Source organism: Pogona vitticeps, chromosome 3 (assembly GCF_051106095.1).
Source record: "Pogona vitticeps strain Pit_001003342236 chromosome 3, PviZW2.1, whole genome shotgun sequence".
In the NCBI taxonomy this organism is placed as follows: domain Eukaryota; kingdom Metazoa; phylum Chordata; class Lepidosauria; order Squamata; family Agamidae; genus Pogona; species Pogona vitticeps.
In genome coordinates this window covers 229713042-229737517 of record NC_135785.1, presented here as the reverse complement: position 1 = coordinate 229737517, position 24476 = coordinate 229713042, and the positions used below count along the sequence as shown (strand labels likewise).

Genomic DNA, 24476 nt, shown 5'->3' with positions numbered 1-24476 from the left:
ATGTTAATTTTCTATATAAATTTGGTGCTTTGTGTCAGATGTTTTACACAAAACTGTTTGATCTATCTATATGTGTAGATTCCCTACTCCTTGCCTTGTGAGCATGTTGCTTTACAGTGTTGCTAATAATCGTTTTTTTAAAAAAAACAACCCCAATAATTATAAATTCTAGCCTATTTTTAATACTTCTACAAAATACATCCTATCAGATTAAGCCAATGTTTAGCCTCCAATGACCAGATAGGCGGGGTACAAACAAACAAACAAACAAACAAACAAACAAACAAACAAACAAACAGTTTACATGCAACCCTTTGTACACACACTAAACATCATCAAGCTTTGGTATTTTTTTAAAGGAATGAAATAACTCAATTTTTCATAAAAATGTTGATACACAATTAATCTTGCTGTCTTTGTTAAACTCATAGAGAGTGATGTGAAAATGCTGCTGGTTTAATTATTTCTTCAAGTGATTAAAAAGAATCAACAATCAGTGCATTGGGGCAGCTAAGTATGAAAAGAAAAATGGGGTGTTAGTTGTTAGAGCTTCTCCTGGGAATGTCTTCACCTGTAAGAATTAAGAGAAAAAGAATGACTGTGAGTAAATATGATTACCCAATGTTGCCTTTGCCTTTTCAGGAGCATGAGGCATCGTGGCAGTGAAAGATTCTTGAGAGAATGGAATAACTGCTGTTGAAAAAAATGGAGAGAGCATGAGAAGACTAGAGAAAAGTAATGAAACTCTTTTGCATCAGTGTGCCAAGATCGTTCCAAAGAGCTGAACACATTACTTTGATATACATGACAGTGGGTGCTTGCTGGAGGGGGCAGGGTGCTAAACTGCAGATCAGCTGTTTGGCAGGCAAATGAACCACAGTGAACTGCCAAATCAGCAGTTCATGCCCATCTCTAAGTAAAAGCCAATAGTATTAATCCCACACAGGTTCAGAGTACTTTGCAATTGATGTGGTTGTGCGCCATCAAGTCAGAACTGACATACACCAATCCTGATAGGGCTTTCAGGGTAAGTGAAATATTTAAGGAGTTCTGTGGCTAAGTGGAGATTTGAGCTCAGACCTCCTGAGTCCTAGTCCATCACTTTATCCACTACAGGACATTGGGTATCTCTCTTTGTAACTACTCAGTGATAACGAAAAGGAATTCTGCCCATGATCAAAGACATGGTGATGGTGATTGCACATACTCAAAGAAATTATCAAAGCCATTCTCTGTTGCAGGAAACATACTAGAACTGAACTGTACATCAAAGTAAGACATTCATTTAAAAACACACAAGCCTTTTAGCGTAAGAAAAAATGCAAGTCGTTTGAAAATGAGCTAGTTGACAGACTACGAAATATAAATCCAGCCCACTATCTTAGGCCAAGATGTGCTATCCATGCCCACTTCATACACCCATCTAAAAGTCTAATGACACAGATTTGGCCACAGATATTCCCTAATGTTAAAAATAAGTAGAGGTATGTTTACCTGGTTTTGTTGGAAATATTTTCGGACTAGGTGATGTTTTAGGTTTGAATACAATGCGGCGGTTGCCTTTTGAACCTGAAACAAAAGAACAAAATTATATAAAACTAGCAGTCAGTGGAACAAGAATACACTTGAGTTCCTTTCAGATTCCAACATATTCCTCTGCTACGTCTTGCAAATATGTCACAGTGGAATTCTGTCCCCATTTTATGTGACAGAACTCAGCTTTCCCTCACAAACCAATGTTCTGTGGAAATATGAAAGACTGTCAAATTTCACCTTAAGTTCAGAAACTTGCTATAGAAATTCTCCATCCAATGCCTATAACCCTATTGCAGTACATTTAATCCACATAAGGCTAATGAAATCAAAAGCAGCTGTGATAATCTTTTACAAAATTAAACATTCCTGACTTCTATTCCAAAACTCCTGAGATCCCATGTAATCCCTGTCATTGTTGGGAATTTATAAGGCATGGGATGGGAGGACAGGAATCTTTATTTACCAAAAATCACTGCTGGCTGTAAAGTTATCCTGGGGGAAATTTTCAATAATTAAAGAATTTTGCTTCCTGTCCCACAGCATACAGTATATTAGGGCAACAAGATTTCAGCCACTGGAGCCACATGGCATGTTGAAGCCCTTCCCTACAACTATAGTGGAATGCTACAGCTACTGCTTCTTCCATGTTATCTCTTCAGATCCAAATGGGGGAAAATGGACTACTGTCCCTATGGGAAAAGAGAACATTAATGAATATTTTCAGTAACAGGTGGACTCCACTCTACTGATTGATTTGGAAAATGCAGTCATCTTACTGACTCCAAATTTGGTGATATTGCTCCTTGGGATGCTTATTCAGACAAGAATATCCCATTTATGATATGAATATTGTTTCAGTGAAAGAAATCCCATGTATTCACAATTATTTTTTTAGCAAAGTTCTAAAAACAAAAGTTTAATGACAGATAAAAATATCCTTTCTTAAAAGACGTAACTGGAAAACTAAGAGAGACAAGACAGCCAAAACCAAATGTGATACCAATAGAGAGAAAAATAGCTGCAATTCTATTTGTGTAACTCCTGCAGCTGGGGATTAGCCATGTTATTAGCCATGGCAATTTTTTTGTAAATTAAACATTTTTCCTCCCAACCATTTGTCCTGAGTAATTCCTTTTATTGTCAGGAACCTGTGGGCACCTCAGGATAGAGAGCAAATATTTAATTTCCAGAAAGCTTACCCTGGCTGGTGACATCATCAGCCTTATGCTACAGAATTTACACAAACAGAATTTCAGACAGTATGAAACAGGTTGTACACTAGTGCATTTTAAAGATATTTTGACCATAGTCAAAAGTTTCAAGTTACTTAAGTTAAATTAAAACTGGCAATATAGCATAGACGACCTTTTGAAAGAGAATCACTATAGTGTAGTGGATGTAGGGACAGACTGGGGCTCAGGAAACCTGGGTTCAAATCCCTGCTCCAACATGGAGACGTACTGGTAGCTGGTACCTTAAATATCTCACATACCTTGAAAACCCTATGTGGGTCGCCATAAGTTGAAAATGCCTTGACATTACATAACAACAGCAACTCTTCAAAGTGGAAAATGGCTATGCATACAGAGCAACAACAGAAGAAGACCGTATATGGAAGTATCCTTTACACAAAGCATTAGAAGAGAAATGATGTGTTCTGTTAGCCTAACGTGATTAGAAAGGGAAAACAGTGTTGTGGTTGCTAAGCAGTGATTCATTTATTTTATATTCGGCTGACGTATTCCTTCTTCATTCTCAACAGATAAGAAAATAAGCAAAGTTACATCTGACTGTTCTGAATAGTTCTAGTTATATCTGCAACATACTCTGCATACATTTTCATCAAGTTTATGTGATATTTGTTTTATATTGATTTGTTAGTTGAGTCTGGTAAAATCTGTAAATAAAAAGGTTTTTCATTATGCTAGCAAATTCCTACAATAAATAGATTATTTTTTTAAGTTGCTTTTTTATGTTGCTTCTATACCTAATGCAATTCCTAGTGGAGGAGATGTTATATGCTAACATTATTGATGGACATTTCCTTTTTAAATAAAAAGAGGCTCCTTTTTTCTTTTTTCTGTTGAGTGCTGAACAAGAGTCTCCATAACACAAATTATTTGTATTGATGAAGGAGGGAGACAAAAATGGGCCTTGTGACACAGTGGTTAAACTGTAATGCTGCAGCCAAAACTTTGCTCAGAGTGTGGGTTCAATCCCAGGTAGCCAGCTCAAGATTGACACAGCCTTCCATCTTTCTGAAGTCAGTAAATTTAGCACACAGCTTGCTGGGGGGCAGCGGCAATGTGTAGACTGCATAATTAAATTATAACTTACCAGAGAGTGCTGTAAGTGCTATGGGGTGATATATAAGCAGCACACTTTGCTTTGTGTGTGTGTGTTTTCATTATTTCCTCTTTTATTTAACCTTTCTTTTACCCTTTGTCTGTCAAATTGCCTGTGAATTTTTTAATTCAATATCATCACTCAAGTTGTTATTGCCCATCACAATGTCTGGGGGGGGGGGAGTGGGAATTCTGAATTTGTTAAGTGGCCTTGATTGGCTGGAACCCACTTGGAAGTGCTCTCTGCTTCAGTCATTCCTTGTGGGTGTGATTAGAGATGGGCATGAACTGAACCACAAACCAGAAAAAACAACGAATAGGCTGGTTTGTGATTCAGTTTGCGGCCCAGTTTGGAAATCCTGTTTTACCAAAACAAAATGAAGTGCTGAACTTTTTTCCCATTGGTGCTTCATCCCCTTCCCACCTCCCTACCTGGTCCTGCTGCCGCCACCACTGCCATGATCAGAGACAATGGGTTGGCTTCCCTTCCAGGAGCTGAGCCTGCTGCCTCTGTGCACACACTCTCTGCCCAGTTGATAAGTGCGCACATGCACAGAAGCTGTGGCCAGTTCCACAAAGGGAAGCTGGGGGTCAGGCACATGCACAAAGGCAGCACACCTGACTCTTGGAAGGGAAGTGTAATGGCAGTGGTGGAAACAGCAGCGGCAATGAAAATGGTGCAATAAGAACAGGTAGCCCTCCCCGGCACGAACCAAACAACAAACTGTGAACTGACTGATGCCCATTTCTAGGTGTGATTACTGTACACTTCTGAACTCCTGTTCTGCCTGCCTGCAACTGTGCTTCCATCTTGAATTCTCTCCTTTCACCCTTTCCCCGTTTGATTAATTATTTTAAACATACTATTTGATTTATTTACTGTGCATTTATTTTATTAAAAGTATTCATTTTGGTGGGGTTTCTTGGGACTGTTTTGTTTGTTTCTGTGAGGGTATATGGACCAGTGGAGTGGACTTTGTAATTGTGCTATTGAACTTTGTAGGTGGTCTTTGTTTGTAGCTGTACTCTTGTCTATTTTTGGAGCAGACAGGTCATCTGTTGCTTTGTGTCTCTGCATTTTTGAAGTAGTTTTAAAGGTTTCCATAGACCTTCTCGGATGCCAGAAAACACAAATGGAAACTCAAAATGAATTACCCTCAATAGACTTCCCCTTTTGTGAAAATAAATGGCCAGTACATGAAAAATACAAAAACAAAAGAGATAGCCTGTGGCAATCACCCTGCTTTGGCTCATGTAGGAGGATATTTGCATATACCAATGGGAGCTGTTGGGAGGCGGAGCCAGTGAAACTAGAGGGAGGGATGAGGCAGAGAAGAGGAGTTTAGTCAGTGAGTCAGAGACAGTGAGAGATGAGAGTCTGAAGTGAAAAGTGAGTTAGTCTGTGGGAGTTAGAGAATGTGGTAGAGTTAGGAGTTAAGCGAGGCAGTTAAGAGTGTGGAACTTATAGAGAGTTAAGAGTGAAACAAGTTATTACTAAAATACTGAATAATTCAAAGTCTATGAGGACCCTGTTTATGCGATCTGTAACCAATTAACCTGTTTTGTTCAACTTTACACTCAGTATGGACCTCAATCTTTCTAATTAAACATTGTTGACAGAGATCAACTGGTGGCAGCGTAAAGGAGGGAACCTGTTATGGGCCTCAGGCTAGTGAAATAACCTGGGGACAGGGACACATCACACAGCTCCACAAGAGAAATGAAACAAATGTGAAAACATTTCACCATGTTCATCCCTACTGAGTATAATTCTACAGAAATTCAAGATAATGAGTAACTTACTATGTTTGGTTGGTTTTACACCAGAGCTGGGAGATGTTTTTGGTCTAGTAGTCACTTGACGTGTTTCTTTAGGAGCTGAAAAAAATTAATCATAGGTCTTTGTATGTGATACAACTGCCCTGGTACTGGCAAATGAAAAGAATACAAGTATGCATCCATTCTACAGTGAATACTAGAAAAAATAACAACATACCAATAACATCAACAATGTGCATGCATAATGATGATTAATATAATAAATATAAGTATAAAGAGACTGATGAAATAACAAGTGAAGAAATGTATGAAATGCTGTGAAAAATCAATTGAGGTAGTTGTGAAGAAAGCAACATGATCAGACCATCTAATTCCTCATGCAAATAGCTTTCAATAGTCCAGTGAAATTCTGTAGTTTTTCTTAGAATGAGCATCTTATGAATCATAAACAGCTCTTGAGATTCCTCTCAATTTCAATGACATTTTTTCCATAGGGTTGCGGGTGGTTGTTAAAAAAAAAAACAATTTAAAGCACTTGGTCTAATTGGACTATTTTTACAGTTATTTAGATTTTAAGTAATATTATAACATAGGAAAACATTATAATGCACTGAGGCTTTGTTGTAGGTGAAGAAAAATAAGGCAGAATTAGGTTGAATGTGATGCTAAAGGCACAATTAATAGCCATATTTGTGGTTTAAACAATATAAACAGAAAGCATTGAGATATGAGATCTTAGGTTTCACTAGTATCATAGTGCATAGAGGAGGAAGGTTAACTTTTTCCTTGCCTACTATGGTCGTGACCTGTAGTAGTTTGAGTGTACATAATGTTTTTGGGACCACAGCAAGGGGAAAAAAGTGAAACCTCCTTTCCCTGGATATTGTTGTCCTAGTGAAAGTTGGGTCTCCTGTAAATATGGTTTAGCACCACATCTAAGCTGGGCTCTGGCTGTATTCTAATGTGCCATTTAAAAAATCCTGAGAAGAGCTGGTGCAAGGCCTGATGCAGAAATTTTTGGAACTAGAAGAATTTACGTGGATTTGGTGTTCCTTGCTCATTCAACATTCCCCTACTGGGTTGGTACCAACTCTTTCCAAATAAAAGAGGCCATTTGCTACCAAAAGACCATATTTGAGTCCAAGCCCCTGATTCCAACATTGTGATTTCTAGTTAATGTGCACTCTTCATGCAGCTCTATAATTTTTGTTAACTGAGTTTTGAAGATTGTGGACTTTCAGCAAGCATTTCTTAAACCTAGCAGAGCAATGTGACTTTAGTAATGCCATGGAAGAGATAATAACAGTCAAGCTAAAAATCATAATACTGTGATGTAATACTTACAGTTACAAGTAATAATATTTGTGGTAACTACAAATAAGAATGATAGAATTCTGGCTATTAGTAATTTAAAAAGAAAAGTAATGTAAGTGAACTATTAATAAGCTTTTACCTATTGTTGGTTTGAGTTGTTCAGTTTTAAAGGTAACCACTTCCATGTCTGCATGAATAATATTAACAAATAAAAATTCCAATATTAAGCAACAGTCTTATAAATCATTACAACACAAAAAGTGGAGAACCATTTTCTATATTAGTGACTAGCAGTCAACAAGTTTGCAATTCAACTACCAGTGGACTTTATTTGGTCAACATCAAGTTGAGATCCATGTTACAAATTTATCCTTTGTATACATTTGTATGCAGCAGCTTATATATGTACTATATAAGCTGCTGCGTAAAACTCTGCTTGTATCAGTGGTTCCCAAGCTTGGGTCCCCGAATGTTCTTGGACTAAAACTCCCAGAAGTTACACCACTAGCTGTGCTGGCCAGGATTTCTAGGAGTTGTAGCCCAAGAACATTCGAGAACCCAAGCTTGGGAGCCACTAGCTTATACAATATTGTTTAAAACACCCATTATTGTTGTTATATGCTGTCAGGTTGGAACCATCTTTTGTGACTCTAATTGGGCTTCCAAGTTAAGGGAGATATTTAAGCAGTGGCTTTACCAGTTCCACAACTCCAGTGGGTTTTCATGGCTGAGCGGGGATTGAAACTAAGGCCTCTTCATCCTGGTATCAAGACAACTGTATTGTGTCTTAAAGTAGGAGGGTTGTATGTGCAGATGAAGCAACTATGGGATCTACTTATATAATTACAAGGAGTGAATACTGCAATTTTATTCGGCTTTCATTAACACTCAGTTACAGTGGGGTCTCTACTTAAGAACGTCCCTACTTAAGAACAATCCAACTTAAGAACAGCTCCGTTTGCTAAATTTTGCTTCTACTTGAGAACTGAAATCCAAGATAAGAACAGGGAAAAAAAAACTTTCCTGCTCTTTTTTTAACCTTAGGTCATCTTAGGTTAAAAAAAATTCTCCCCATAGTGGTAGAGTACGTATTAACCAGCTTTGGTTAATGTATGAACGCACCTCTACATAACAAAAAAACAGCCAGAACGGATTAATTGGTTTTCAGTCCATTCCTATGGGAAATTTTGCTTCAACTTAAGAACATTTCAACTTAAGAACACCATTCCAAAACGGATTAAGTTCTTAAGTAGAGGTTCCACTGTAGTTTCTATGGACGGAAAAGAGCAGATATGGATTAAATGGTTTTCAATGCATTCCTATGGGAAATGCAGATTCAACATAAGAACTTTTCAACTTGAGAACCACCTTCCTATACGGATTAAGTTCTTAAGTAGAGACCCCACTGTATTTAGAATATAGATATTAACACTGGGGAGCCTGCAGGCAAATCATGTTACGCTCATCATTATAAGCTACTAGCTATCAGTGCTTATTGAAAGAAACAACTTCCAGCAATCAAAAGCTACTAACAAAATATTTCCTGCAACTAGTTCTAGAATTGTCAATTATCAGTGCTCCTTAGCAACAACCTCTTCATTTGATACAGATCAGTAAAACAGGACTTTAGTTGATGATGAGAGAGCCTTATATTGGGATCCAGAACAATCTTAGTGCAGAGATACTTTCACATGGCAGATGCCACAAAAAGAGGTCCCTTAACCCAATGAACTTGAACAGCATGAACAATAAACAACGATGTAATAATAAATGAGTGAGCTAATAAAAGTTCTGTTCAGTATTAAGTAGCTGAAATGCAAATATAAAAACCAATGAAAACATATTAGACAGATATGGATTATAAGCCACAGATTTTGCATGCTAAACTTCTCTGAATATTGCCTCACATATGCACAAAGATAATGAATTAATTCAAGGAAAACAGGGAGAAAGTTACCAGGCTTGGTCTGTGGTACATCAGGGGTAAACCATGTTTTAGGCCTAGAAGACACAGGGCGTCTCTCTTCTGGAAATAAAATGTACAACATACCATAAGTCGTTCAAAAATATCATCCTGACACAAGAAGCACTAAAGGTAGACACAGCCTATGTCTGCTTTATGAGAAGTGATCATCAATTTCTTTTATAGCTTATGGGAAAGAGGATCAAAAGAATTTTTTTTAAAAAGTGTACTTTTGATGGCCTACAATAAACCAACTTAATCATCAGGATTTACAAAAGTGTTAACAAGTCTCATTCATTTAAGGGCCCTCTTCTATTTGGGACTATGGATTCAGCCAGTGTAGTTATCTCCTAGGACAGAATTGGGCAAGCTCCAGAGGCCTGGAAACAGACACTAGATCTGGAGTTGGGGACTATACTTCACTCCCATGACTTCCATCCCAAGCTTTTTTTTCCAATGTAAATAGGGAAGGTGCTGAAAAAGCCATTTTATGGCCTCTAGTGGCCATTAAAAAAACTTGGGGAAGAGCTGGGGTCATGGGAGTGCTTGGGAGTTCCCAAAACATGGTTACGGTGTGGAAGTGCTGAGAGGCACATTGGGATTAAGGGGGTCTCTATGTGGCCCAATGTGATCTGGGATAATTGTAACATAGAATGAAAAGCCTAATGAACAAACTTATATAATTAAAGTTTATAAAACATCATTACCAATTTCTAACTTTGGTGGTTCAGTTCTCAGTGCAGTAGGTTTCAGGACTGTATAGAAACAATATTAAAAATATACTTTATTTTAAAGATGCATATCTTGCTGTTCTTGTAAAAGAATGGAAACCAGTTAGACAAAGTAGAGGAAGAATAAAAACCACGTAAGAACAAATAATAAAATACAGCAGACAACAAAAATACAAAATAAATAATATAATGGAATACAAATGGAAATCATTCCCCGCCCAAAAATAAATAATACTGATTTTTGTTAGTGATACAGAAAAATGTTTCAAGGTTTATATTCAAAGTAAAGTAACATTTAAGCCTTTAAAATGTTTGTGTCTATTTTTGTTATGTTATTTCTATTGACTGGTTGGCTGGATAGCTCAGTGGTTTAGATATCTAGTTGTGGAACCAGAGGCTGGGAGTTCGATTCTCCACTGTGCCTCCTATGATCAGAGTCAGCCTGGGTGGCCTTGGGAAAAGTGCACAACCCCTCTCCAGAGGAAGGGAATGATAAACCACTTCTGAATACTCTCTACCTAGAAAACCCTGAAAAGGGTCACCGTTAAGTCAGATTTGACTTAAGAGCACATGATAATGATTTCTATTGAACTCCAGGAAAGTTTGTGTCTGACTAATGCAAAATGTGTGTGTGTGTGTGTGTGTGTGTGTGTGTGTGTGTGAGAGAGAGAGAGAGAGAGAGAGAGAGAGAGAGAGAGAGACCTTTGCTGCTACTACTACTAGTGCATAATTATGAAGATAAACATCCACTGATATCATGTTACAAACACATAGTCTTGGATTCAAAAAACTCCAAGCACAATTCTGTTTGCAAAATGGGCATTTTTAGGTGGACCTGTTTCCATGTGCAGCCCTTATGTCCCACTAAAAATTCCCTGAGTGTCAGGGAATTATCCAGATTTGGTGTTTGATGCAGTATGTATGTATGAGTTTGTGTGTGTAAATAGGAGTGGGTGATTGCAGTTGCAGGGGAGAGAAAACTTCAACAAATGAGACACTCCACATTTGCATCCTGTTTCAGCTACAGCATCAACAAATATAAACCATTATTCATTTATATTTTTCACAATTACACGTACTTAAACCTTATTGGAAGTGATCAGGCTGCATTACTGAGGGCAAAAATGTGGCAGTACTATTTTATTGTCTCTCTCCCTTTAAAAAACTACAACATCCTGCCAAATAAAATTAAAATTAAAATATGACAATTTAGGAAAATTACCAGGTTTTGTATGTAGCACCTGAGGGGTAACAGTAGTTTTAGGGCTGACAATATGAGGCTTGGGTTTTGGAGCTGAAAGATAAAAACAAATGGTCTCAAATGATTAAAACCTTTCTTATAAGGTCACATTTGGCTGAAGAAAGAAAATCATGCTGTAGATAATAAGTATACAAAGGCAGACACACAAAAAGACTGTAGAGGAAAGAAGTGTCTTAATACATATAAAAGAGATTAGTGTTGACAAACTATGTGATTCATGGCAATTTCTGGAGCCCAGCTTTAAAAAGTAATGTGAATCAGAAACATTGAGGACTTGATTGTAGGGTGACGCAGCTATTTCGAGCCATTTCAAAGGAAACAGAATCACTGTGCAAGGAAAGAAAAAAAACTGTGGAATAAATGAATAAAAATTTTCCATGCTACATGATCAACATACCTAGAGAAAATATGAATTTTAATGGGAAAAATGGATGATGTTAGATGATCTTGCAGAGGGAGAAAATGGAAATGGGTTTCTGAGCCAAGAAAGTAAAATGGCAAGATTGGTCAGTGCATTAAGAAAACACCAATTACCTACTATTGGAAGTTCATTGCTAAGTGTAACTGATTCCAGGACTGCACCAGAAAAAAAGGGAACCATTAAAAAGAGAAAAACTTTCCAGATTGAACATAGCTGCATTAACTGACAAACATAAAGACAATAAGCACAGCAATATTTTATAATAGGGTAGATGTTAATGCTAGTTAGTAACTACAATAAAATATGACTTCTTTCACTATATTTACTCCAGGTTCTTTTGTAAGATCCATCTATGCAAGAAGGCCTGCAGACATTTGTATGGAGGTCTAGTCTTTACACTGCTGCTGCTTGTTTTGACTGTTACGATATGTTTTCACTGTAGATTTACAATTTCTGCCTTTATTTTATTTTTTCAAAAAAAAAAAAAGATATATAAATGTTTCCTTGCCACTGGAAAATGTTACAATTATTTTTAAGAAATACATTTACTGACGATTGCCTTCTCCATCCTCATTGTGACAGTTCATCTACATGGGAGATAACTACTGCAGATTTGAATTTGATCAGCTTTGTAATTCATTTAAACTTCCCATTCACAATTTTAAGTGCACCTAGAAATGTTCAAATGGTTAGTTAACCTATTAACCCATAGTTCAGGCTTATGCTTGCTTCAGTGCCTACTGTAGATTACTTGCAGTCCAGAAAAGAAGGCCAGTCAGCAAGATGTCCTTTACAACTTCTCTGCAAGTGTACTACCGTAACTTTAAAGCATGTTCAAGATCATGCTGTACCAGAGGTACGTTACATATAAGAACACAGCCGCTTTTCAGGTGTTACAAAGTCAGACCAGATCCATTAGCTACTCTCTCTATACAGAAGGATGCTGAAAATTGGGGCAGAGAGATGATGAAGCTAATGTGCTCAAACACACTCTCTTTCCTTGCATGACACAGGTCCCCCAGCTCTGTTTAGTAAAGTTGTATTTTTGGCCCACCAAGATACCAGCTTTTATACAGCAATACAATCTTTTTAAACCCATGTTGACGTATATTTGCATTCATGCCAAAGCTTTGCTTGAAATTCAGTTAAAATCATAGAAAGTGATTTGAGGGCCGGAAGGAGAAAACTAGAAACCAGGCCTTCTCGGCGGTCGCCCCTCGGCTATGAAATACTCTCCCTATTGAAATTCAGCTGGCACCCTCGCTGGGTGTTTTCAAAAGTCAATTAAAAACCTGGTTATTCAAACAGGCCTTCCCTCCAGTCAATTAAGAGACCTTTTCTTTCTTTTTCTTTTTTGAGGTTAGCCATCTTGAATAGTATTAATTATAATAATTGCATTTTAAATGTTATTTATACAATGTCTTAATTATGTTTTAACCTATGTAAGCCGCCCCGAGTAGACGCTGTCTAGAGGGGCGGGGTAAAAATCGAATAAATAAAATAAATAAATAAATAAATAAATACATGCATGAATAAAATTGTTCCTAATTCTCACATGTGTTCATTAAATCTGTGGAAAAACAATAAACTATGAGCCAGTTTGGAGTTGTACATGTTTACATAATCTGTGCCCGACTAAATGGAATGTAGGCAACATGATGAACTGAGGCCTACCAGATACATAACTCATTTTCTTTTTTCAGTTTCCGATTAGAAAGTAAACAGATAGGATTTAGTAAACTCCTGATGGGCTATCATTTATGGCTTTTAGGTACCTTCCAGATTGGCTATACAGGACTTTAATATGGAGTTGAATATGGAATGATGGGTTCAAATTTTAAATTCATTTTCATTCATTAGTTGGTATCCTTTGTCAAGTTACTAGCTTCAGTCTAATGTGCTAAGGTTGTTATGAAGATAAAACAGGGTAACATGTTTATGATAGTCTTATCTTCTTAGAAAGAGAGCAGAATATAAATGTGGTTGGATAGCGAAAGGGCAACAAAAATTATGTAGGGCAATTATGTTATTGGCCCATATCAATAACATAGCTATATATCAACAGTGAATAAGTTTGGTTCTGTGTAAGTTGACCCCCTCCCTTGGGTGTCTTTAACAGGTATCCACCTGTAAGGCCTTCTCACTCTCTTGGCTACAGTGCCAGCTGATTATATTCTTCCATCATACCTCTCCATCCACCACCAATACATTCTGACTAATGACCATGCTGCTTAAGGCTTTATTAGAACCCTTTACAAAATAATGTAATTACCAGTGTTAGTAAATGAGTGTTCTGGTGCCACGGATAGTTTAAAAGAGAAATTATCTGCTTCAATGGAATCTGGGGAGGGAAAAAAATATCAGCAAATCATTCAATTATCTCTAACTTGAAGGACATGTCTATACACATCCTTGTTGAATAAAGCTCAAATTCTGTTCCCCTTAAAGACTATGTGGGTTTACACATATTTACTTGGGAACATGTTTATATTTTCAGTGGGCCTTTGCCTCTGGATTACACTTAAGGCCTAATACTAAAAAACTAGGAGATCAAATTAGTTCCACATACCCCAGTATACTTCGAATATGTTGTTCTTAAACTGTGACATAGCTTCCCATCCTGTATGCCAAATTGCTTTAAAACTCAAAACTGAACTCTCAATGTACCTGTCCAAGCCCTTGAAACTAAGAATACTTCATCTGAACCAGATCAAAAGCCTATTTAATCCATCATTTTCATCCAATAGTACCCAGTCAAGAGTCTTACAGAAGGCCCGCAAGCAGACCATGAGCCCAAGAGCACTCTCCCATTCCTCATCCCCAGCAACTGATATTGAGAGACATTATGAGCAGTTCATTCCATTCCTTTTAATACTCCTTTTCAGCACTTTGTTTCAATCACAATGTTTTTCATCCTATTCTATGTCCTCCTTTATCCTTCCAGTTGTCACTATACAATATACTATATACTATATACTAAATACTATATACTATATATACAATATACTATATAATCCCACATAAGCAGGCTTCAAATCCTAACACACGTCAATGGAAGATATCATTCTGTGCATATAATTTATACACTGATGTAGCTGGCCACTCTTTTTAAATAAACTGAGGTCCAAATTATATGTAACATGACTGTCTCATTTTCTGTGGCCTCTTTTATTTGTAGGAATGGATAACAGTTTTCTTTAGGACCATCACACTAATAGCTCCTGAAGGAATTTTCCCACTAATTGATGGCAATGGATGATACAAAGTGGTCATTTTCATTAAGATGATTGTGGGAAGGAAAAAAATTACCGTATTTTTTGCATCATAAGAGGCACTTTCCCCCCACAAAACAGGGAGGTGGAAAGTCTGTGCGTCTTATGGAGCGAAGAAAACAGATTATATTTTCCTGTTTTCTTCTCCTAAAAAATTGGTGTGTCTTATGGAAAGGTGCGTCTTATGGAGCAAAAAATACGGTATCTCTTTTCCATATACCACGGTCACAACAATTTCATGCCTATCACTAATTGCTAAGTAATAAAACCAAAAGAGATGCAGCACCTAGTGATTTACTCAGTCTCATGTCTAGGCCACTCTGTTGCATTCCCAGGAATTTCATACAGCTAGCGGAATCTCAACAGATGACCACTAGATTGGAATAATTTAAATTGGCTATTCATAAAAATAAATAAATAAATAAATAAATAAATAAATAAATAAATAAATAAATAAATAAATAAATAAATAAATAAATAAATAAATAAATAAATAAATAAATAAAGCACATAAGTAGTTTTTATATCATAAACTGAAACAGTTCGGCATTTAATTTTTTAAAACTATACTGATGAAACATCAGTGGATTGTTTCATATTGTAGTACAAATAACTAAAATAATGTTTATAAGTTACTCTACCAGGTTTGCTATCTGGTACTTCTGGAATGGTAGATTCTTTATATTTAGAAGGAATAGAACTCAGTTCATAAGAAGCTGGAGAAGAAAAAAATAAACCCAGTGCAGAATTAATTCATACTCTATTGACAGCAACAGACAGACAGATACACACACACATATGCACACACTTTAATGTTAAATAGGAATAATGCCTTGTTAAATAATCTCAAAACCAGAAAATAATATAATATGAATATTGATGGTGGAATATACTGAGGCAAAATTAAAAGTGTGGGATATTTAACTACAGAGCACTATTAGGAAATTTTTGTAAAAAGATCATTCAAAATAAGTGTTAAAGAAGAGACAGGTTTAGTGGGTTAAGGATGAGTTAATGGCTTTCTAGCTCAGTAAAAGAAACTTATAATTTCCTGATCAAAGCAAGGTACTAATTTTCAGCGGAGACAGGGCTACTGAAACCAGTTGAGACCATGTTGTTCAAACACAGCTGTTCAGTTTAAGTGTGCTATAAATATGGCTGAAAACAACATGCCTGGAAACACATTTAATTTGTTTCCCTTGTCACCTGCAGCTTGGACATTAGACATAGAAATAATTCATATTAACAGAGGTGTGCTAAGGATGAAGAAAGAGCGTGAAAATGTAATGGTAGGAATGAGGAAAGTGGCTTTATTAATAAAGAAGGGGCAGCCCTTCCATGCAGTGCTATGAAGTGACCATATCAGAGAGAGGAGGGTATTTAAAGTCAGCAACTGAAGTCTGGATAGAGTCTGGTATTGGAGAAGGGTGCCACTTGGGCTCTAAGGCAGCAAAATATCTCAGGCTGCTATTGCAGCAAAATAAAAAAGCAAGGATGGATAGGCAATGGAGATGCAGCCCCTTGTGTTTCCTAACCACACCTACAATTCAAATGTTCCCCAGCATTGCCTACCTTTTGTCCAAAAACTCCTGAAGGATTTCACTTTGCCCTTCCTTGATCTACAATTTCCTTTCCCTGAGTCAGATTCCTTAATGTAAAGAATACACTCAAGAATTTGGCATGACCGATTTTCATGGGACAGGACTCAGTATATTACAGAGCCCACTTAGACTTTCTCAGGCGCATCATCTGTTTAATCGTCATGCCCCAGAAATTTTTCAGCCAATCTGGTTTGAATAACCAGTTGATTCAAACCATCATCACTCTAACTTAATTATCGAAGATTTCTGGAGCATTCTCCACAGTGGTTTTGAGTCTGTTAAATATTTAAAATGAAAACCTGAAGATTCCTTATGACTGCAATGGGAAAATGCGAATACAATCAGACAGTACCCTAATGTTATTTATTTTGAAAATAAAATCAATTTAATGTATCTTGCTTACAAATGTTCACAGTTCATATACTAAATAGTTTTTCTGGCAGTGATTGGAAGTATTATAAAAACTGACAGGCAGGAGGCCTTGGCAGCTGGAACAATGTATGAAGAAAACTGGGGCTGTTGGAATCAAATGCTAACTAGATGTGTCTACTGTAATTAAGAGTGATGAAATAAACTCAGACATCACCTAATAAGATGTGTCAGCCATTTCCATACTTTGGTTTGAATTATGCCATTCTAGAACTGGCCTTAATGCAAAGGGAGCCAAATATTGAAACAAGTATTCCAAGAGATAGTCTTAAGTTTAGTGTACGATACAGTTTTTCTGTACCTTGGCATGATTTTGCATGCAGCCTACTGAGCTGTGAAGCAGGTAAAAGGAGAGACAGGTTGAACTGTAGTCCTAGCTCTGCCAAACATAGGCCCATGCTCCTACCTCAACATGGCACAATATCTGGAGTGTATGCTATCTGTAACATCCATCCTACAGGTTGTCTACTCATGTTTGAAAGTCTCAGAATTTAAATAATATTAAATTAGACAAATAAAAATAATTGAAGATATTAGTAGATCATAAAGGATAAGTAAGGTAAGCCAACTTCTTGTATGACTGCAAAATTAACAAGCAGCACATGTGAATGACATTCTAATAATAATAACATACAATGAAGAAATAATGCTAATTCTATATTTGAAAATTCTAGTGAACTTCTGATGCAGAACATGGTAACATAAAATGCACAGGTACAAGGAGAAAAATTCCTTTAAAATGAAAAGATATGTGATATGGTGCAAAAAAGCTGAAATAAAAGATATTACCCATAGTTGCCTCTGGATAGCCAGTAATGTAAGAAATCTTAGTCGTGGGAGGAACTGGAATCAATCTGTGAGTAACTGCTAGAGTAAATAATATTATTTTCAGATAGATAAAAGGAAAATTGAGTGTATAAGATTTCAGAACTAATATTTTAAGTGTGCATTGTATATACAGTTAGAATAACAAATCATTTTGGACTATCTGCCTAATCATAAAAATTAAGAGCCAGGTTCAAATAGTTGCCCAGTTATGGTTGTAGCTTAGTGGGCTGTGTCATATCAATGCATTTCAGCATATCATATCTCTAGGTTACTCTGAGGATAAAACAGGGTAGTCAGACATATGTTAGCCTGTGCAGATCGGTTAATGAGCTATGATATTAAAACAATTATAGAATAAAATAGCAGGACTTGTTGCAGACAAAATTTTTGAGAGCTGAATTGATAATTACCTACTAGGACTTCCACTTGAAAAAATTTAGAGCATCTTTACACTACCATGTTATCATCAATGAATGTGTCATCATTATGAATAATATAAATAATACAGGCTGACTCTAGAAGCTTTACTACTATAAGTACCAGAGAAGAAAACAAATGCCTTAAAGACACTCATTTTTAAGGATAATCCATGGTACAAAAATGCTTTCTTGCTTTTCTTTCTTTCTTTCTTTTTTTCTTTTTTTCTTTTTTTTTTGATAGAGGAAAGACAATGAACAGTTCTACAGAATACTACCGGTACTTAAGATGGAGAAAATGAAGTTTGAGGTTAGTTAAATGGACGTATGGTTTGATATATTTAGCATATAACAGCTATCTGAGGAAAGGACATCAGTCAAAAGCATCTTTTCCTAAACATTCACCCTGCCAATCTGGCACATTTAAAACCCTTTCATTGCTAAAGTCAAACAGGAAACTGTACACAAGGGAATGATGTCACCATCATAAATGTCCAAAGCCTTTTGCAAGTTCGAGCTAACATTTCCTGTCTAAATTTACAGCTGGGTATACAAGAGGGTACCTGTTATTTTAGTTAAGAGACTGATTTGTGGATTAAATATCATAAACTTTGCTCATAATCAAAAAAGGGCATGTGGCATTGATTTAAAAGGAATGTGTCTTGTGCTTATGCACAGTTTTCCTTCTTAACAGTATAGAAATTATTTTTTCCAATTGAACAAAAATTTAAAGACAGTAAACATTATATTCGCAAAGGCTTTCATGGCTGGGATCTAATAGATGTTGTGGGTTTTTCGGGCTCTTTGGCCGTGTTCTGAAGGTTGTTCTTCCTAACGTTTTGCCAGTCTCTGTGGCCAGCATCTTCAGAGGACAGCACTCTGTGCTCTGGTGTAGTTGGCTTGGGAGTGCAGTATTTATGGCTGTGAGATAGGCTTTTGTCTTTTTCTATAGATGGGTGATTAGTGTGTCTTTTTTGTGGGTGTATTGTTGTGATAAGGAGAAGAGATTATCTGTCACTGTGGTTGATGGGTGTCATTAGCTGGTCTTTTGTGTGTAGTGATCACCTGTCCTTGTGGCTGGGTAGAGTTCGTTGACCTTTTGCACGCTGTATTTTTGAATGAAAATTAATAAAATGTCAATATTCATTGCAGAGGTCACAGCTGTAGTCTCTCATTTAAATCTTCTCATGAATCTTTACCAAAATATACCCGTGAAGTCACCGAACACAGCTGTACCACAAATCAAGTAACAGTCCACTAGTAGAATGGGCTGCACATGAGTGTATGTGTGGGTACATGCACACACACAGTCCCCTATCCTTCTCAAAAGTTGGTCATGTGAAACATCCATTCAGCTTGGGGGATTCCAAGTCAGCAGTCAGGAACAACCTCTAAAGTCCTGACTCCAAAGTACTGGATGGAAAACTATGTTCATGGCATATGCAATCTCCATTCCACCAGTGGATGCATGCTTCACACATATTATCCTTACTGGAGCAGGACACAATGCCCCTTTCACATATATGTGTTATAGACATTATAAAACAGGAAAAAATGTGCTAGCAAATATTTTAGAGCACATTCTCCATATTTAATTTACACATGGATGGGCAATTGGGCCCCTTTTGATTGTACCTGGCTCTTGACAAAGGTCTATTAGACACCTTCCTATATTACACTGGAATTATATTTTGTGCTACTTTAAACTCAACAGAAGCCTACTTATAGTCTAGAAGATAATCTGATCATTTATTGAACTGAGGTGATGATGATAATCAAACTATTTGCATGGTGAATATTATTGGAGAGACTATACTGTACTCTTAACTACTTGCCTATTACATGTCTGGCCTTGTAGGCTAATGCAATTGGCCATTGTTGGTTTAAAGTGTTCAGCTTCCAACTTACTAAAACATAATAATTTATGGGTAATTTAGTAGACTTGGGATACATTATTAAAACCAGGACAAACATATCACATAATTCTGTGTACTTCGTTGGAAATGATGTTGGGTGAGGTGGGAAAAATATAAAAAAATCATCCAACATTCAGTGGTCAGAAATCTTTTATCTGCATAAGGATGTGATCACACCGGGAAACAGATTGCAATTCGGATTGCTTGCAAAGCAATCTGGTGTGATCTATTTCCTGGGAATCACATGGCATACGGGACAAAGAACTCCAGTCTGACCCCAATACATGCCCAACCTGGACCTTTTGGAGACAACTTTAGGGGTCCTATTTTTTGTGACCAGACTGGAACGAATAGTAGATATCACTTTAAAGGAGATCATTTCTGTTAAAGCAATTCTTTGCAGCCATCTGATTGCACCCCTAGTCTAGCTGAAATGGTATTTTATATTGAATCCTTGTTCTTCCAGAACAGTTTTGAAAAATGTATTGCCATTACTATTTGTTGCTAGATATGACTAACTTTTGTAATCACAATCTAAAAACAAAAGCCAAAGTGAGACAACCCCAGCGCCATATTTGAATGTGTAAAGGGGCAAAAACATTAATATAGATATGATAGTGAAATCTCATTAGATATTTAGAATATCTAATAAGATATTTATGTCTCCTTAATGAAAGACATAAGATTTCAAAAAGTTACTTCTTATGTATGATATTATATTGTTTATGATTATACTAAGAAAAATAATACATGTGAATAACAGATGTTCTGTTTTCATGAGCTGTTTGTCCAAATCAGCCAAGTGAAAATTTACGCCATACTGTGGAACAAAATAGTTATAGGAAAGTACATAGCAATTACCCAGTACAGTCTTTGGCTGTTCCAGATGGGGAAGAATTTGGGGCTTAGGAACAAGATTTTTTGTTTTACTGGGAGCTGAAACGAATACAAATGAAAATGTCATTCATATGTTTAAGACAGCATTAGTTGGTACAAACAGACAGCATAATTTTCTGAAAAATGCTCTGATATAAGTCTCTAAAAATGAATGGTAATCTTTCAAAAGTAGTGTTTTTCTGCATAGTTAAATCCAAGCCTGAATAAAAGTATTCCGTGTTGGGATTGTGAGTAGAAAGCTTACACAGCTGATGTACACAGGTCCTGTGGAACACATCTCTGTTAATGCTTGACTCCTTTAAAAAGGCACATTACAAAATATTTTTGCAGCACTTGCAACATTCAGGTGTAATTTGTTCAAGGATATGGAAGGGCTGATGACTGAGATAGTGCAGTGAAATACTCAAGCAACAGACACAATTTCAAGGACAGTTGCTTCCACACAAAGTCAGTGGCTGTAGTGGCTGGGGATTCTTATAACTGTTGTTTAGAAAAGTAAACTTTTGTTTTTGATTCTTTGAGACATGAAAAATATATGAAAAAAATTATAATTATAAAATTATAATTTTGAAAATTATAATTTCCAAAATTCTAGGAATCTAGGAATTAAGCTGTGTCTGAATATGTATATGTATGTATATGTATATATATACACGTATACACACACATGTACACACACACACAGAGGGACATATATACATATACATATTCAGACACAGCTTAATTCCTAAATTCCTATATATATATATATATATATTGCAATATATATTTTCGTCACTATGCTTACTGCTATCTTGCTTTTCAAAAAGCAATTAATGTTTGCTGTTTCGTGCTTTGTTTTATAGAAAATGTGCTTTGTTCAACTCATTGGTAGATGGAGGCAAGAAATATTTACTCGTAATACTCAGTTTTCACTTTGATATAGTTCTGTAAAGAGAACGTACGCCAGAAGTTGCATAGCAAATACAGCAATTTTTTTCAAAGATTTTACTTCTACCAGAATTCTGTTTCTAAGCAAATCAAACTACAAATCATGCAAAAAATACGAGATACTGTACTCTGTTGTATAGCACACAAAATATCTAGGCTGTCCTTCTAGTATTTTGAATTGGATACCAGGCAGTAGCCAGGCAGAATGGTCTGATTCAATTCTGTACAACTCCATCTCCTATCCACAGCTACCACAACTCTCCACATTGGATGTCACATGACACATTTGCCAGAGACTGGCTTCTGATAGAGTTGATAAAGATATCAGTGCAGATATTTAACTATGACAATTTCTTCCCATAGGCTTATGTAGCTAATTAATCATTACCCAATGTTGTTCTTGGGAATTCAGTGGTTTTATAAATTTTAGATGTAATGGTTTCCCACTGAGGTTCTTTCTCTGCCAATGAAAAAGAAAAAAACCATAGCAATAAATCATGTGGAAATTAGACATTTCTACATAGATAAATATTGTTTTATCATGTCTTACTGGAATTTTATTACTCAGACTGACTTTATGAAACTATAATCATATGTATCTTATATTGATTTGGTTTTACTGGTCTTTGACAGTAATAAAGTATTCATTCATTCAAATTGAGCTCTCTCTTCTATTTCCCCAGATCAGTACGTGATTACTTACAAGGAGAAAGAATATCGAAATTGGTTTCCTGTAGCTTTATCATTACAAATATTTTAATTGTAAGATTTTATGATTATTTTTTATAATATTCAAAGAGATTCAAGACACATGCAAGCAATCAAAGAATAACATAAAATAAAATAAGTTTTCTCGAGAAAAACAATCTTATTTCATGTTGGATGTGATAACAAAAACCCTAATTTAAATATTAATAATGTTTGCAATCCATGGTATTAAAGGTAATTACCATATTTAGTTTCTGTTATTTTGAGGCGGGCAGAAGATTTAGGTGTGGAAGGATCATATAGAGTTTCCACTGGAGCTGAAAGACACAGGATGTATCATAGATTTTTGGTTTTACTGTCTTTTCTTCTGCCTAAAAAAATTAGGATCATAGGAGCTCAAGTGGATGGTGAAGCAAAATATTTTACAAAAAAATTTATATCAGCTGTAAATATAAATATGTTAAACTCTCACAAAACAGCAAACACATTTAACATTTTCCCTCCTATAACTCATTAGATACTTTAAGAAAGTCAGTGTATGTATTCTCGAAGGCTTTCATGGCCGGGATATCATGGTTGTTGTGGGTTTTTCGGGCTCTTTGGCCGTGTTCTGAAGGTTGTTCTTCCAGACTTTTGCCAGTCTTTGTGGCCGGCATCTTCAGAGGACTGGAGTAGGAACTCTGTCCATGCTCGCTGTTTGTTGGATAGTTGAGTATTTATAGCTGTGGGAACAGCTTTTGTCCTAAAGAGCTCAAAAAACCCACAACAGCCAAAGTCAGTGTATGTCTTACTTGAAGACTGTCAGTCTTCTCGTTGTAAGAATTAATGCATAAGTGATTTGAATACTTACAATGTCTATATATTATTGATAATAAACCAAGTCCAGTAATTTTTTCTTTTGATGTTAAAAATAAGATGAACTAGTTCTCTATATTTATATTCAACATAAACTGTAATTTGTTCCAAATAATGTGTGCACAAAGGAAGAACGGAGAAGTACACAAATCATAGTCACCATGACATATTCTCTTATCTGAATTTGTCAAATGAATGTATTAAAGGTAAGAAAGGTACATAAACATGAACAGTATAACAAATTTCAAGGGATCACTTTACAAATACAAGAAAACTTCTGAGTTATGAGACAGAAAGCTTCTATTTGGTTTCCACCATGGTTTCTAAACCAGAATGGGAAATGCCCATCTAGAAATAATGAGGCAAATTATGATACTTGCAAATGTACTACCTGGAGATATGTTCAATTGTTCATTAATCCTAGATGTTACAGAAGTAGTCTGCTTCGAAGTTGGTAGATTAGTGGCTAGAAAGATAAAAGAATTCAAACACTGAGCAGGAAAGGAAATACTTCCTTTAATAATGCTTCAGCTCTATAAAAAACATAATGGAACAGGTAAGTGTCAGCTTACATTTTCACCATTCCTTGTACAGAAAGCTGATGTAAGAATCTCTTTCTTGTGAAAATAATGAAAAGAGAGAGGGGGGACACACCCTCAACCCATCTAATCATGACTACGTAAGCTGCAACCATAGAAGGTAGCCTGCAGATCCTTTGCAGGAAAAAAAATCAACATGCACTGGAAAATATTTTTTTAGTTCCTGAGATTCTGAAAACAGACACAGCTAGAAATGAAGTGAATATGTTAATTAAGAAAATATTATAGAGTCAAACATCCTGTTCATAATCAAAAGTGTAAATATGGTTGTGCCACATGTATACAAACATTTCAGTATTTAATTACCAGGTTTCACCTGCCATCCTTCTGGAGTGGCAGAAGGCTTCCGTTTAAAAGGAATAAGAAGTGTTTCAACTGGAGCTGAAAAAATGATCATGGTCATATTAAAAATCTTGAATTTCATAGCCATTATCTTTAAACATATCGTGCATGCAGCAAGCTTGCAAGGACGAAGGAAGAGTTCCAAATGGAATGGACCAGTCAGATGATGAAAGTGATGGAGGTATAAACAATGTTATCTTAAACAGACTGCAGTATTTCATAGATGTGGTAATTTCTCATAAAGAAATGTGGATGAAAAGTGACGGATCCATGCAAGAAAGATCCATGCAATATTATAACTGAAAATAAAAATAGGAATTGTGTTTCTATATA

General features: G+C 36.1%; 1 protein-coding gene across 15 annotated transcripts in view; it reads right to left on the bottom strand.

Moving 5' to 3' along the window:
• ABI3BP (ABI family member 3 binding protein) overlaps positions 1-24476 on the bottom strand; it is a 160973-nt gene that overhangs the window by 54476 nt on the left and 82021 nt on the right. For 4 of the 15 annotated variants that reach the window (XM_020785011.3, XM_072993870.2, XM_072993873.2 and 1 more), the window contains 16 exons: positions 24108-24182; positions 23594-23668; positions 22590-22664; positions 22028-22099; positions 20674-20748; positions 17442-17519; positions 15264-15338; positions 13623-13691; positions 11464-11505; positions 10891-10962; positions 9645-9692; positions 8932-9000; positions 7114-7161; positions 5685-5759; positions 1495-1569; positions 619-693 (listed from right to left, as the gene is read on the bottom strand). In XM_020785011.3, coding sequence (XP_020640670.3) covers positions 619-693; positions 1495-1569; positions 5685-5759; positions 7114-7161; positions 8932-9000; positions 9645-9692; positions 10891-10962; positions 11464-11505; positions 13623-13691; positions 15264-15338; positions 17442-17519; positions 20674-20748; positions 22028-22099; positions 22590-22664; positions 23594-23668; positions 24108-24182 — 1098 coding nt within the window. The remainder of the gene's footprint in view (positions 1-618; positions 694-1494; positions 1570-5684; positions 5760-7113; positions 7162-8931; positions 9001-9644; positions 9693-10890; positions 10963-11463; positions 11506-13622; positions 13692-15263; positions 15339-17441; positions 17520-20673; positions 20749-22027; positions 22100-22589; positions 22665-23593; positions 23669-24107; positions 24183-24476) is intronic. The other 11 variants (XM_072993864.2, XM_078389928.1, XM_072993878.2 and 8 more) reach the window with 8 other exon arrangements.